This window comes from Geotrypetes seraphini, chromosome 11, assembly GCF_902459505.1.
Source record: "Geotrypetes seraphini chromosome 11, aGeoSer1.1, whole genome shotgun sequence".
Lineage (NCBI taxonomy): Eukaryota > Metazoa > Chordata > Amphibia > Gymnophiona > Dermophiidae > Geotrypetes > Geotrypetes seraphini.
In genome coordinates this window covers 61606143-61618483 of record NC_047094.1, presented here as the reverse complement: position 1 = coordinate 61618483, position 12341 = coordinate 61606143, and the positions used below count along the sequence as shown (strand labels likewise).

General features: G+C 44.4%; 1 protein-coding gene across 4 annotated transcripts in view; it reads right to left on the bottom strand.

Moving 5' to 3' along the window:
- The window catches only part of CDKL4 (cyclin dependent kinase like 4), a 175270-nt gene that overhangs the window by 133893 nt on the left and 29036 nt on the right, over positions 1–12341 (bottom strand). For all 4 annotated transcript variants that reach the window (XM_033915109.1, XM_033915106.1, XM_033915107.1 and 1 more), the window contains exon 2: positions 8303–8531. In XM_033915109.1, the coding sequence (XP_033771000.1) occupies positions 8303–8470 (168 nt within the window). In that variant the 5' untranslated portion in view covers positions 8471–8531. The remainder of the gene's footprint in view (positions 1–8302; positions 8532–12341) is intronic.

Here is a 12341-nt window from a genome sequence, read left to right as displayed (position 1 = left end):
AGTAAAACCAGATGATCATCAGTAAAGACAGATGGGAAAATACATCAAAAAGAAAGGGACAGTGAAAGTATCTGCTATCTTGACCTTTTTTGACCTGGGTGTTGTCAAAACAGATATCAAAAGACCAGGACCAGCTGTCTTACTAAGAGGCCAGTAACATCAAAAGGATCTTGACCTCTTTTGACCTGGGTGTTGTCAAAACAAATAACAAAGGACCAGTACCAGCTGTCTTACTAAGAGGCAAGCAGTTTTCCCAGCTTTTCACCCAATATAAAAGACGGGACTTGCCTCTAACCTTAGAATCCAAGACGTCTCTAGGAACAGAAGCCAAAAGAGGTCTAAAGGGGCAGTCTCCCGTGTCCTACTCGCCTATCCATTGAGGGATTCCGAATGGTGAAGGGAGGGTTTACGTGAGATACGGTGATGCTATTTTATTCTTATATATATATAATAAAGTGTTATTGTTTATGTTTGATATTGTCTGTGTGCTTTTCTGAGTGTCACTGATCATCCCACTTGTCAGAAATTAGTGGCGGAACAGCTGGCATTAAGGTCTAGCGCGCGCGGCAATTTAGTATGCACTATTCCGCAAGTTAAGGCCCTAACGTACCTTTGTAAAAGGAGCCCTTTGTTTTTCCCGGGTTGAGTTTTAAATTTAAATGTGGAAGTCCAGTTTTCCACTTGTGTGTGAATAAATGCAATCCGATTCATCACTTCTGTTGTAAAAGCGGTTAAAGGAATCAGTATTGTTATATCATCTGCGTAAATATAGAAATTTACTTGTAGACTATATAGTAAATAACTCAATGTTGCTAGATAAATATTAAACAGAGTTGGTGAAAGTGGTGAACCCTGAGAGACACCACATGAGTTTGCCCACATAGTAGAGTATTTTCCAGCACTACCTACCTGGTATAACCTATTTTTCAAGAAACCTTGGAACCACTTCCATACCATTCCTGAAATTCCTATAGAGTCCAAACATATTAGTAATATTTCATGGTCTACCAAGTCGAAAGCGCTGCTCAAATCCAGTTGTAAAATTAGAGCACTAGAACCCAATTTGAATAGACTATGAATATGATCTCTCAGTGAGGCTAGTACCGTTTCTGTACTAAATCCAGAACGGAACCCTGATTGAAAGCTTTGAAGGATTTCAAATTTATCTAAATAATCCATTAATTGAACATTAACCATACTTTCCATCAACTTGGTAAACAGTGGAATGGAAGCTACCGGTTTGAAATTAGAAGTATTGGTAATGCAGTGATAGGGAACTCCGGTCCTCGAGAGCCGTATTCCAGTCGGGTTTTCAGGATTTCCCCAATGAATACGTATGAGATCTATTTGCATGCGCTGCTTTCAATGCATATTCATTGGGGAAATCCTGAAAACCCGACTGGAATACGGCTCTCGAGGACCGGAGTTCCCTACCCCTGCAGTAATGGGTTCTTTCGAGTCCTTTATAATAGGACTAATCAGAATCTGGCCAATTTGCCTTGGAAAGGATCCTGCTTCTAGTAAAGATACAATCCACTTGAAAAGTTTAGATTTTAAAGTAAACGGGCATTTCTCATTAAATTTGAAGGACAATCGTCACAACAATTTGATTTGGCATATTTAGTAAATAGTTTACAAAAAGTTAACCAATCTAGAAGATTAAATTGGTTCCAGGACAAAAAAAAGCTTTTCTTCTGCCAGGCAAAACTCCCTTGGGGTTAGGCTTAATGCCCCAAGGGTGGGATCCTCTCCTATAATTTTTACCTTAATGGATCAGTTGGAAAATCCCCTCCTTAAGATCCCTGTGGCTTATACTGTAAAAGTTCAAACAAAACTTCACTTTTCACAATATTCTTGTGCAAACTTTCCTTTCATTCAACCCCCTTTATCAATGGCCTATAGCTTACTTCCATGCCTTCTAGGCTAGGCATATCAGTTCCCTCTGTTTCAATGTCAGAGGAACTTTCACTATCAGCCATTTCAAAATCTGGTGCAAAAACAGCATTATTCTTTTCCTCACAAACTTCTACCTTAGTTTGCTGCCATAATGAGGATTGCTGCTTTCTGGCTCTCCTATGCTGTAGTCTGCTGAATGGCTCTGGTTTGCTGGTGCTGGAGCTGGAGCCCTTTCTGTGTGAAAGTTACTCCCTTTTCTTTCACTGCAGTGTGCTGATTAGCCCTTACTGCAGGTGTGAGAGTAGCCTGTCCTCTGAAGCCTTCTAATCTTGCCTGAACTAGTATCAGCCTGATTGGGTATGGTTTGTATTCCATCCCTGCTTTCCTCCTTCCCTGGCCCTGTGGCTGATGTAACATGTAGTCTTTCTGGCTGATTCCTTATAGCTGGCTTGGGGAAAGCTAAACCAGTTCTGGATGCTTTAGGCATGGCTTGAGGAGGTTTAACTATAGGAAGGCTTGGCTTTTGAGTACTCCTAGGTGAAGCTTTGGGAGTTAAACTAGCAGACTTAGGTATACTTTTAATGTTTTTAACTTTACCTCCCTCTTTTGGCAAGGCTTCCTCACTGTAACAATATTCATTGTGAACATCCTGAAATCCCAACTGGAAGTGTGTACTCCAAGGAACGGGTTGAGAATGATTGCACTAGAGCTGCCTACAAATGCAAGTCAAAAGTGACACTGAGTCGGTTTTTTTCATTACCACTGTAATCTCATTTCCATTACAAGAAACACAGGAAAACTACAGGAGGCTCCAATGAGAGAAGTGAGAAGTAAGAACATAAGAATTGCCGCTGCTGAGCGGGAAAGAGCAGGAGAAAAGGCAGAGGGAGAGAGAAGCCAAAGGGGGAAAAAAGCAGATAAAAGAGCAGGAGAGAGAAGCAGAGGCAGGAGACCAAGAGGGGAATGGGCGAGAGTTAGCTCCGCCCACCTCCACCGTCAACCACTGAAGCTCCGCCTTAAAAGGGGAGTGGCCAACAGAGCAGAGTTGATCTGAGCAGGAGAGAGCAGAAGAAAAGCAGCTACAGAGAGAGGCAAAGGGAGAGAGAAGCCAAAGGGGGAATAAAGCAGATAAAAGAGCAGGCACAACCACAGCAGACACAGAAGGCATCCGCAGCAGACCGGCAAGCAGGCAGCAATGGAAGCAGCAGACGAAAGCAAGATATTGAGCTACCCAGTTTTCTGCATCGTCTGCCATATGTATGACTACCTCCCCTCTGGGAAGCGGTCTTACTTATGCACTCGATGCGGAGAACTGGAGAGCCTGAAGAAACAAGTCAGACTCCTGAAGGATAGAATACTGGAACTGGAGGCACTTCAAGCAGCGGAAGAGGTAGACAAGATGCAGAGAACGTCCAGACAGAGGAAGCAGAGAACAAGACAGAGGACGAAGTCCGAGATCTGGAGAAGTTCATAGAGGTAGGCCGTGGAAAATCACCAGCAACAGTGGAATTGCCGAAAGACACCTACAGAGAGTGTGGACCACCTGATGGACAACCACCAGGAAGAAATGGGTGACACAGCAGCAAGAACGAAGGACACGGACCTGCGGCTGGAGAATCAGGAGAAGATAGAGAAGACAGCAATCGTCGTGGGGACTCCATCATCAGACAAGTTGACAAGCCACATAGCAGGAGGAAGATTTGATCGGCTGGTGACCTACCTACCAGGAGCCAAGGTAGAAGACATAGTAAGCCGCATCGACAGGATCCTCAACAGTGTGGAAGAAGAAGATACGGTGGTGGTGATCCATGTGGGGACGAACAACAGGAACTACAACAGGGAAGTACTGAAGGACCAGTTCCGGATGCTAGGAAGGAAGCTGAAGACCAGAACGCAGAGGATAGCATTCTCGGAGATCCTGCTGGTACTCAGGGCAGATGAGAAGAGGCAGATGGAGCTGCAAGCAGTCAATGCATGGATGCGGTGCTGCTGTGAGGAAGAAGGATTCCACTTCGTGCGCAACTGGACGACGTTCTGGGGGAAGAGCAAGCTCTACAGGAAGCTCTACCTCAGCAGAGAAGTGGACAAGTTTTTAAACTAGGAAGTAGGGGAAAGCCGACAGTCGACCGAGAGAGAGAGTCGATGGTTCGGGAACTGGTATACCAGGAGGATAACGTGCAAGAAGATAGAGGGAAAGACTCACCGGATTACAGGCAAGACAGATCAAAAAGGACACAAGAGGGAAGGAAATGCAAGAAAGGAACAGGCAACAAACTCAAATGTATGTACACGAACGCAAGGAGCCTTAGAAATAAGATAGGTGAATTAGAAGCCATGGCACAAGAAGATAACGTTGACATCATAGGCATCACGGAAACATGGTAGACTGAGGAAAACGTCTGGGATAGAGAATGACACGATGACAAAATTCATCACCGTTCCCGTCCCCGCGGATAACTGCAGGAAACCATCTTCATGTCATTCTTTAAGGAAAGAGGGAAGAATCAGAGTATGAATGGCCACAACCACTGATTAGCAAGCTTTGCTTTGAAGAATGCTGGTGTAGAAGATCTGAGGTTGAAATAGACACTAGAAAATGACATGGGATTATTTCCCGCGGTTATCCGCGGGGACGGGAACGGTGATGAATTTTGTCACCGTGTCATTCTCTAGTCTGGGACACTGTTACCAGGATACAAACTATACCGTAGAGACAGAGTGGCTCAAAAAGGTGGGGGCGTTGCCATATACGTCAAAGAGGAAATTGAATCTACTGGAGAGAACACGCCACAACTGACGGATAAGTTAGAGTCTCTATGGGTCAAAATTCCAAGTAAAAAAAGAAAGATAATAAAAAAACAGGACTGATTCAAAGTAGAGAATTACACGAGTAGCCGCGGGTAACCCGCCGAAATGGGGAAAGAAAAAATAATGGTCACTGTGGGGCGGGGACAAGGCCATTCACCGTGCAGCTGGGCAAAAAAGAAAGCTGGCAAACTCGGCATCTAAGGTGAGGTGGAGGGAGGGAGTTGACTGAACACTGCAATCGGGCGGGAGGGTGCTGCTGGACCGTGCGATCGCGCGTGTTCCCGGCTCACACTTGGAAGGAGGGAGTGGGAGGGAAAGAGATTCTGGGCCAAGGGGATAAGAGGGAGAGAAAGAAACCCACAGCAGGAAAGAAAGGGGAGGGCAAGCAGGTGAGCCAGATGCTGGAAGCAGGGGGGGGAAGAAAGAGGGAAAGAAGCTAGATGGAGTTGCAGAGAAGAGATACATTGGTGTGGAAGAGGAAGACAGGGGAAATCTGGACACAGGAAGGTAACAGAAACAGAAGGGAAATTATGTGCATGGGGCATAGGGACAGAGACATAAAGGGGACATGCCATGGGGATGGTATATGGACTCGGGGGGGGGGGGGGCAATGCCAGATACATAGGGGAGATATTAGAAATGGGGAAAATATGAACACAGAAGCGAGATTGTTTGGGGACCGAGCTCGCAGGTTCCAGCGGCTTGCACAAATTACATTGTTAACATGCCACGAAAGTAAGAGGGAGGGAGGTAGCTAGATAGGTCGCACGAGAGGAGCTGAAGGGTGGTAGAAAGGAACAGATGGTGAAGGAGGGAGGGAAGGGTGGTGGTGGAAAGGAATAGAACAGACATTGAAGGAGGGTGGAGAGGAACAGACCCTAAAGGGAAATGTGGAAGACAAAGTGGGGAGAAGACACTGGAAGGGAAGAAGACAGATGCCAGATTATGGGGGAATGGAGGGAAGAAGATGGGTACCAGAACAATTGGGGGGGGGGGTGAAGGGAGAGGCACAGTAACAGAGCAAATGGAAGATGTAGAGAGAAGGAATTGAATGAGAAGATGAGGAAAGCAGAAACCAAAGGTAGAAAAAAAAAAATTCTATTTATTTTCTTTTTCTTTTTTGCTTTAGGATAAAGTAGTATATTAGTTGTGTTGATAAAAATTTATAAACAAAGCCCTGCCAGCTGAACATCTTTCTCTAGTTCAGAAGCCAGAACTTTGATTTATAAGGAAGGAATAAGCTAAATATTGCAGTACTGAGGCTTATATGGATGCTGCAGGGATGGTGACGGGGCGGTGAATGGGATGGCAGTGACGGTGACGGGGCGGTGAAAGGGTTGGCGGTGACGGGGCGGTGAAGGGAATGGCGGTGATGGGGCGGTAAAGGGGACAGTGGGCCAGAGCAATGACGGGGGACAGATTTTTCCCCCGTGTCATTCTCTAATTCAAAGCCTCACTCATGACTTGCAGATAATCTAGTAGCTACGTACAGTACTCAAATCATAAAAATAACAAAACTACACAGTGCAATGTTTCAATGAGACAGAGGTGCAGTTTGTCACTAAATTTAAACTGTTAAGAAAAGAACAGGCAGCACAAAACCAGAAAGAATTCACATGGCCAAAAGAAAAGCTACAAAAATACTGAAATCCTCATAACATTTTCCCCAAATCTGACCCCAAAGGCTCTCCTACTACCCGCAAGACCAGCTTTCTGGTTAAATAAGGAGGTAAGCAGATTGTGAGCGCGAGTGAATGTGAGGTAGTTGGGAGGGGTACCCATATGAAATGATTATTTGTTCAACACTGCTTTGAATTAGCTTTGTTTATAGAAAGTGATAGATAAATGATATAAATTTAATCTTTCCCCACCAACTTTTCTCTTTAACTACTCCATGCCAGTCTTCCAAACCCCACCAGCCTCTTCATGCTTTCCTTTCCCCATCACCCTCTTCATGTCAGACCATCATTTTGTCCAGTCTAGTACTGCATTTAGGCAACATAAGCATGTGCCTAGGGTATAAAACTTTTAAGGAAGTCAAAAACTAGAAACCCTCTCTCACAAGGATCAACCCTTGCTTGCCAACTTCTGAGGGGGAGCACCCTAGTTCTGCCTTTGGATGCCATTGGCTGGTCCGGACTTTCAGTCCGACGTCAGAATTGATGTCAGGGGTAAGGCTTCTGGGTCGGTGGCGTGCAATTGCTGCACTCACCTGGCCTTTCCTCTACTTATGCGAGCAGGAGCAGAGCCCAGGAGCAGCGGCAGCGGTCAAAATAAGGTAACAGCTGCGTGGGGGGGGGGGGTTGTATTCATTTCATAGGACGCACCCTTTTTTTGGGGAAAAAAGTGCATCATATGGAGCGAAAAATACGGTATATTACTACTCTCCATTGAGCTCTTTTACTCCCACTCGTTTTGTTTGCTTTGGGCTGAAAGTTGTAGTGCATGTCACTTTGCTTCTGAACATCCATAGCTGTTCTCAGTCAGTAAGAGTGAGCCACATCTGGTAGTGCTTAGGACATGTTTTCCACACTCTTCACCTTTGTTAAGGTCAGAGCCTAGCTTCACCCCCCTCCACCACCACTTCAGATACTAGGCTCCTGCTGGTAAGTCTTTTACATAGAGGGTAGGTAATGAGACAGGTAAAAGGAATTGTGCTTCACTTATAACAGATCCTATCTTGCTACTGAATGCAACCACTTCATCACTTCACTGTGGGCTTCCTGCTCAAGATAAAGGCTCTCTGCTCCCTTCCTACCTTATATGTGCTCCTTAGCACTGGGAACTTCTTTTGATTTTCATTAAAAAGGGAACTGTGCTCCCTTCTTTCTCTTTAGTTAGAGCCCTGGGATCTATATCATAGAAGATAAGGATCAGAAATGATACGCCTTTCTGTACTCTTCCAAATAAGCTATGGAAGAAATATTAAAGAAATGCTCCACCCTCACAGAGTTCAAGCATAGAAGATCTGTTCCAGGAACAGTCAGGTATCTTCTACTTAATATAACCATCTTCTTAATATAAAGCATTCAAAACAATATGGTTTCTTATACCCCACAGTTTTCATCGAGGAATCAATGTGGCTTACAGTAAGAGATTTTTACATCAATGACTCATTTTATTTATTTATTCAATTTTCTATACTGTTCTTACAAGAGAGCTCAGAATGGTTTAAGGTACTGAAGGGAATAGACTTGGTAGATAAGGACAGGTTGTTCACCCTCTCCAAGGTAGGAAGAACGAGAGGGCACTCTCTAAAATTGAAAGGGGATAGATTCTGTATGAACATAAGGAAGTTCTTCTTCACCAAGAGAGTGGTAGAAAACTGGAACGCTCTTCCGGAGTCTGTCATAGGGATTCAAGACAAAGTTAGACAAGTTCTTGCTAAACTGGAACGTATGCAGGTAGGGCAAGTCTCAGTTAGGGTGCTGGTTTTTGACCAGAGGGCCGTCGTGTGAGCGGACTGCTGGGCACGATGGACCACTGGTCTGACCCAGCAACAGCAATTCTTATGTTCTTAAGCATTTTTCCCTGACACAGAGATAAATGAAATATCTGCACCAAACCTCACTTTTTGTGCAGGAGTATGTCTACTTGCCTTTAACATTCGTATTTCTCTGAGAGCTATTTTTTTAATAACCGGATCATCCTCGGACTCCACAAACTTCTTTATGGCCACAACCTGCCCAGAATCCTTATTTCTGCACTTGAACACAACACCATAGGAGCCCTCTCCGATCTTGGCCAGCTTCTCATATTTTTCCATGCCTCCTATTTCAAGAAGGCAGCTAGAGATGATTCAGCAGAAACCAGGGGTCTTGTTTAGCCTTCAAGAATAATAAAAACAATGTGGTTTAATAATCTAATCAAACTGACATTTGTAACCCACTTATTCCCTATGATGGTCCAAAGCAGCATACAGAAACTATAGATGGTTAGAAAAATAATCTTATTGTAATTCACAATCTATAAGTTATTAATACATAAGAGGACAATTCAAGTTTCTATAACTCATGTATTTCCCAAGTAAGTATGTTTTTAGAAATAACATATAAGATGACTGATTTCTTAAACTCGGTGGCAAATTATTCCAAATTAGAACTGCCTGATGAGAAAAGGAATTTTTCCAATATTTTTTTTTAAATCAGATTCCCTTAACTAATGGTAAAACCAAATCCAGTAAATATAAAATATGGCTAAAACCTATTCTTGGGTGAAAATGAAACCAGATGAACAACCTGTAGGGCAGTTAAGCCATGAAAGATCTTAAAAATTAAACAGGATACAATACAAGCTTGCAACAAAAGTCAATACAATTCCATAACTAGTAGAAAGACATGATCAAATCTGCTCAGATTGAAAATAATATGAGCTGCTGTATTTAGTGATTGAAGTAGATTTTGTAATTTCACTGATATACTAGTACCTAAATACAGCCTGCAACACTAATTTAACTGGGATAAGAATTTAGACCAATAATCTTAAAGTGATGCTCATAAAAATATGAATAGTTCTTAATTGCTTCAATCTGGAAAAAAAAAAAACCCTTCTATAAATTGTATTTCAAAGGATAAAGATGAATCTAAAATTACTCCTAGTAATTTTGTGTGCTTTATTATCTATATTTATTTGTAACCCAGATATCAAAAAAATCCCAAAGATGCATATTCAATCTAGGTAGTTATATATATCAAACTGAAATCAATTACAAACATGGTTTAATGGAACAGAGTCAGCATGGGTTCAATCAAGGGAGATCTTGCTTCACCAATTTGCTTCATTTCTATGAAGGTGTGAAGATGAGACGGTTGATGTAGGACATCTGGATTTTCAGAAAGTTTTTGACAAAGTTCCTCCTGAGAGACTCCTAAGAAAATTAGAGAGTCAAGGGATAGAAGGCAATGTTCTCTTGTGGATTAGGAATTGTAAAGCACAGTTACTTATCTGTAACATATGTTATCATAAGAACTGCCATCTCCGGATCAGACCTTCGGTCCATCAAGTCCGGCGATCCGCACACGCGGAGGCCCTGCCAGGTGTACACCAGGGACATCCAGGGACAGCAAGCAGGTATTCTCACGTGTGGACGATATCATCCACAGAGCCCGGTAGGGACAGTTTTAAATTGTAGTACCACTTTAACTCTTGAGATGTTTTGAGATGGCCTGTACCGCGCATTTTTGAGTGCCTTCCTACCCAACTGCGGCTTGCAGGACCATCAGTTCAGTAAAAAAGCTAAAAATGAGGGAGGTGGGAGAACTAGGGGAGGTGGGAGGGTTGTTAGAATATCGGCCTGTTGTCCCAAGATAACACCTGTTACAGGTAAGTAACTGTGCTTTATCCCAGGACAAGCAGGCAGCATATTCTCACATGTAGGACTCCCTAGCCGATATATAAGGGACAAAGAGAAGTTTGTTCTTAAACAAAGAATAAATTTTGAAGAACTGCCTGGCCAAACTGACTATCCCATCTGGAATGAGTCTCCAGGCAGTAATGAGTTGTGAAAGTATGAACTTGGGACAAAATAGCTACTTTACAAATGTCCTCAATAGGAGTGGAACGGAGGTAAGCCACTGAGGCAGCCATTGCTCTTTTATGTGCTGTCACATGACCTTCTAATGGTAGCCCAGCCCAAGTGCAGCAGAATGAAATGCAGTCCACTAACCATGTACTTTAGATTGTCCTTTTAGTAACAGGAGCTCCCAGCCTTTCAGGATCGAAGGAGAGAAACAGCTAGGTAGTAGATCGGTGAGGCTTCATTCGATCCAGATAGTAACCTAAAGCATGTTTACAGTTCAATGTGTGGAGTGCAGCTTCACCAGGATAAGAATATGGTCTAGGGAAGAAGACAGGCAGTACTATAGACTAGTTGAGATGGAAATCCGAAACTACCCTAGGTAGGAATTTTGGATGAGTGTGAAGAATCAACTCTATCATGGTAAAAAGTTCAAGCCTCGAATATAAGTCGAGACTCCCATTCCCCACAAAGGAGGAAAAATGGTTGACTCGAATATAAGTCAGGTGGCTTAATATTCAAGTGTCCTGCCCTGCCAGGTTCTGCTCTCAGCCCCCCTCCCTGCCAAGTTCTGCACCCAGCCCCCTTCCCTGCACTCAGTCCCATTCCCTACCAGGCTGTGAACCAAGGCCCCCCTCCCTGCCAGGCTCTGAACACTGTCCCACTTTCCTTCCCTGTACCCTCTTCCCCCTAAAAAGAGCCAACCTCATCAGTGATGTCACAATGGCTTGATTGTCCCGTACTCCCCTCTGCCCTCTAACCCAGCCAGAAGATTAACCCTTCCCCTTAACTTAAACCACCTAATGGTAGGCCGGGACAGGAGGGATCCCTCCCGTCTCCTGCCCCGGCCGACACTAATAATTACCACCCTCCCTCCTCCCCTCCCTCGCGTACCTGTTCCCTGGTGGTCCAGCATGTATCCCGCGCTGAAATCCTTTAGATTGTAAAGGTAGTAGCCAGTGGCACAACCGGGCCGGCACGCAGGAGTGAGCTTTTTGTGTTCCCGGCCAGCTCTGCACTGCTACTTGATAGGCTGCTGCAAGTTCTTGTGGGATTTGCAGTTCTCGCGACAGCCTATCAAGGAGCGGTGCAGGGCTGGCCAGGAGCACAAAAACCTTGTTCCTGCATGCCAGCCTGAGTGCACCGCTGGCTACTACTTTTACAAAGGATTTCAGCGCGGGATACACACTGGACCACCAGGGAACAGGTAAGCAAGGGAGGGTGGTAATTATTAGTGTCGGCCGGGGCAGGAGATGGGAGGGATCCCTCCTGTCCTGGCCTAAGACAGGCCTGCAGGAAGTCCAGGAGGATTTTGGATGGTCACTGGGGGATGACCCAAATATAAACCGTGACCCCCTATTTTTGGGCCAATTGTTTGGCCCAAAAATCTCGGTTTATATTTGAGTATATACGGTAATGACTTGGCGTGCAGACGTGATACAAATTAGGAATACAACTTTCCAAGTGAGATACTTACGATGAGGCTCAATTGGAGGTTTCATCGAAGTGGTGAGAACCACATTGAGATCCCAAGCCACTGGAGGAGGTCTGATTGAAGGCTTGGAATGCATGAGACCTTTCATGAACCGAGACTCCAATGGGTGTGTAGCCAGTAGTAGAGAATGACACGGTGACAAAATTCATCACCGTTCCCGTCCATCTTCATGTCATTCTTTAAGGAGCGAGGAAAGAATCAGAGTATGAATGGCCACAACCACTGACCCACAAGCTTTGCTTTGAAGAATGCTGGTGTAGAAGGACTGAGGTTGAAATAGACACTAGAAAATGACCTGGGATTATTTCCCGCAGTTATCCGCGGGGACGGGAACGGTGATGAATTTTGTCACCGTGTCATTCTCTAGCCAGTAGTTTGTTGTTCAATTGTACATGAAAGGCACTGATGATAGGGGGCATGATAGAGATAATTCCTGCAGGCAATACCAGAGGATAAACCGTGACCACGTGAAGCAGCAGCAACACTGAGTGGAGGTTTCCCAGGAGGTGTTTATAATGGAACAGAGAGATGGAAGTTATCTACACATTGGAAGCCAGGAACCAGGCTGCGAGATGCAGAGACTGTAGTTTGGGATGAAGGAGGGATCCTTTGTTCTGAGTCAGTAGA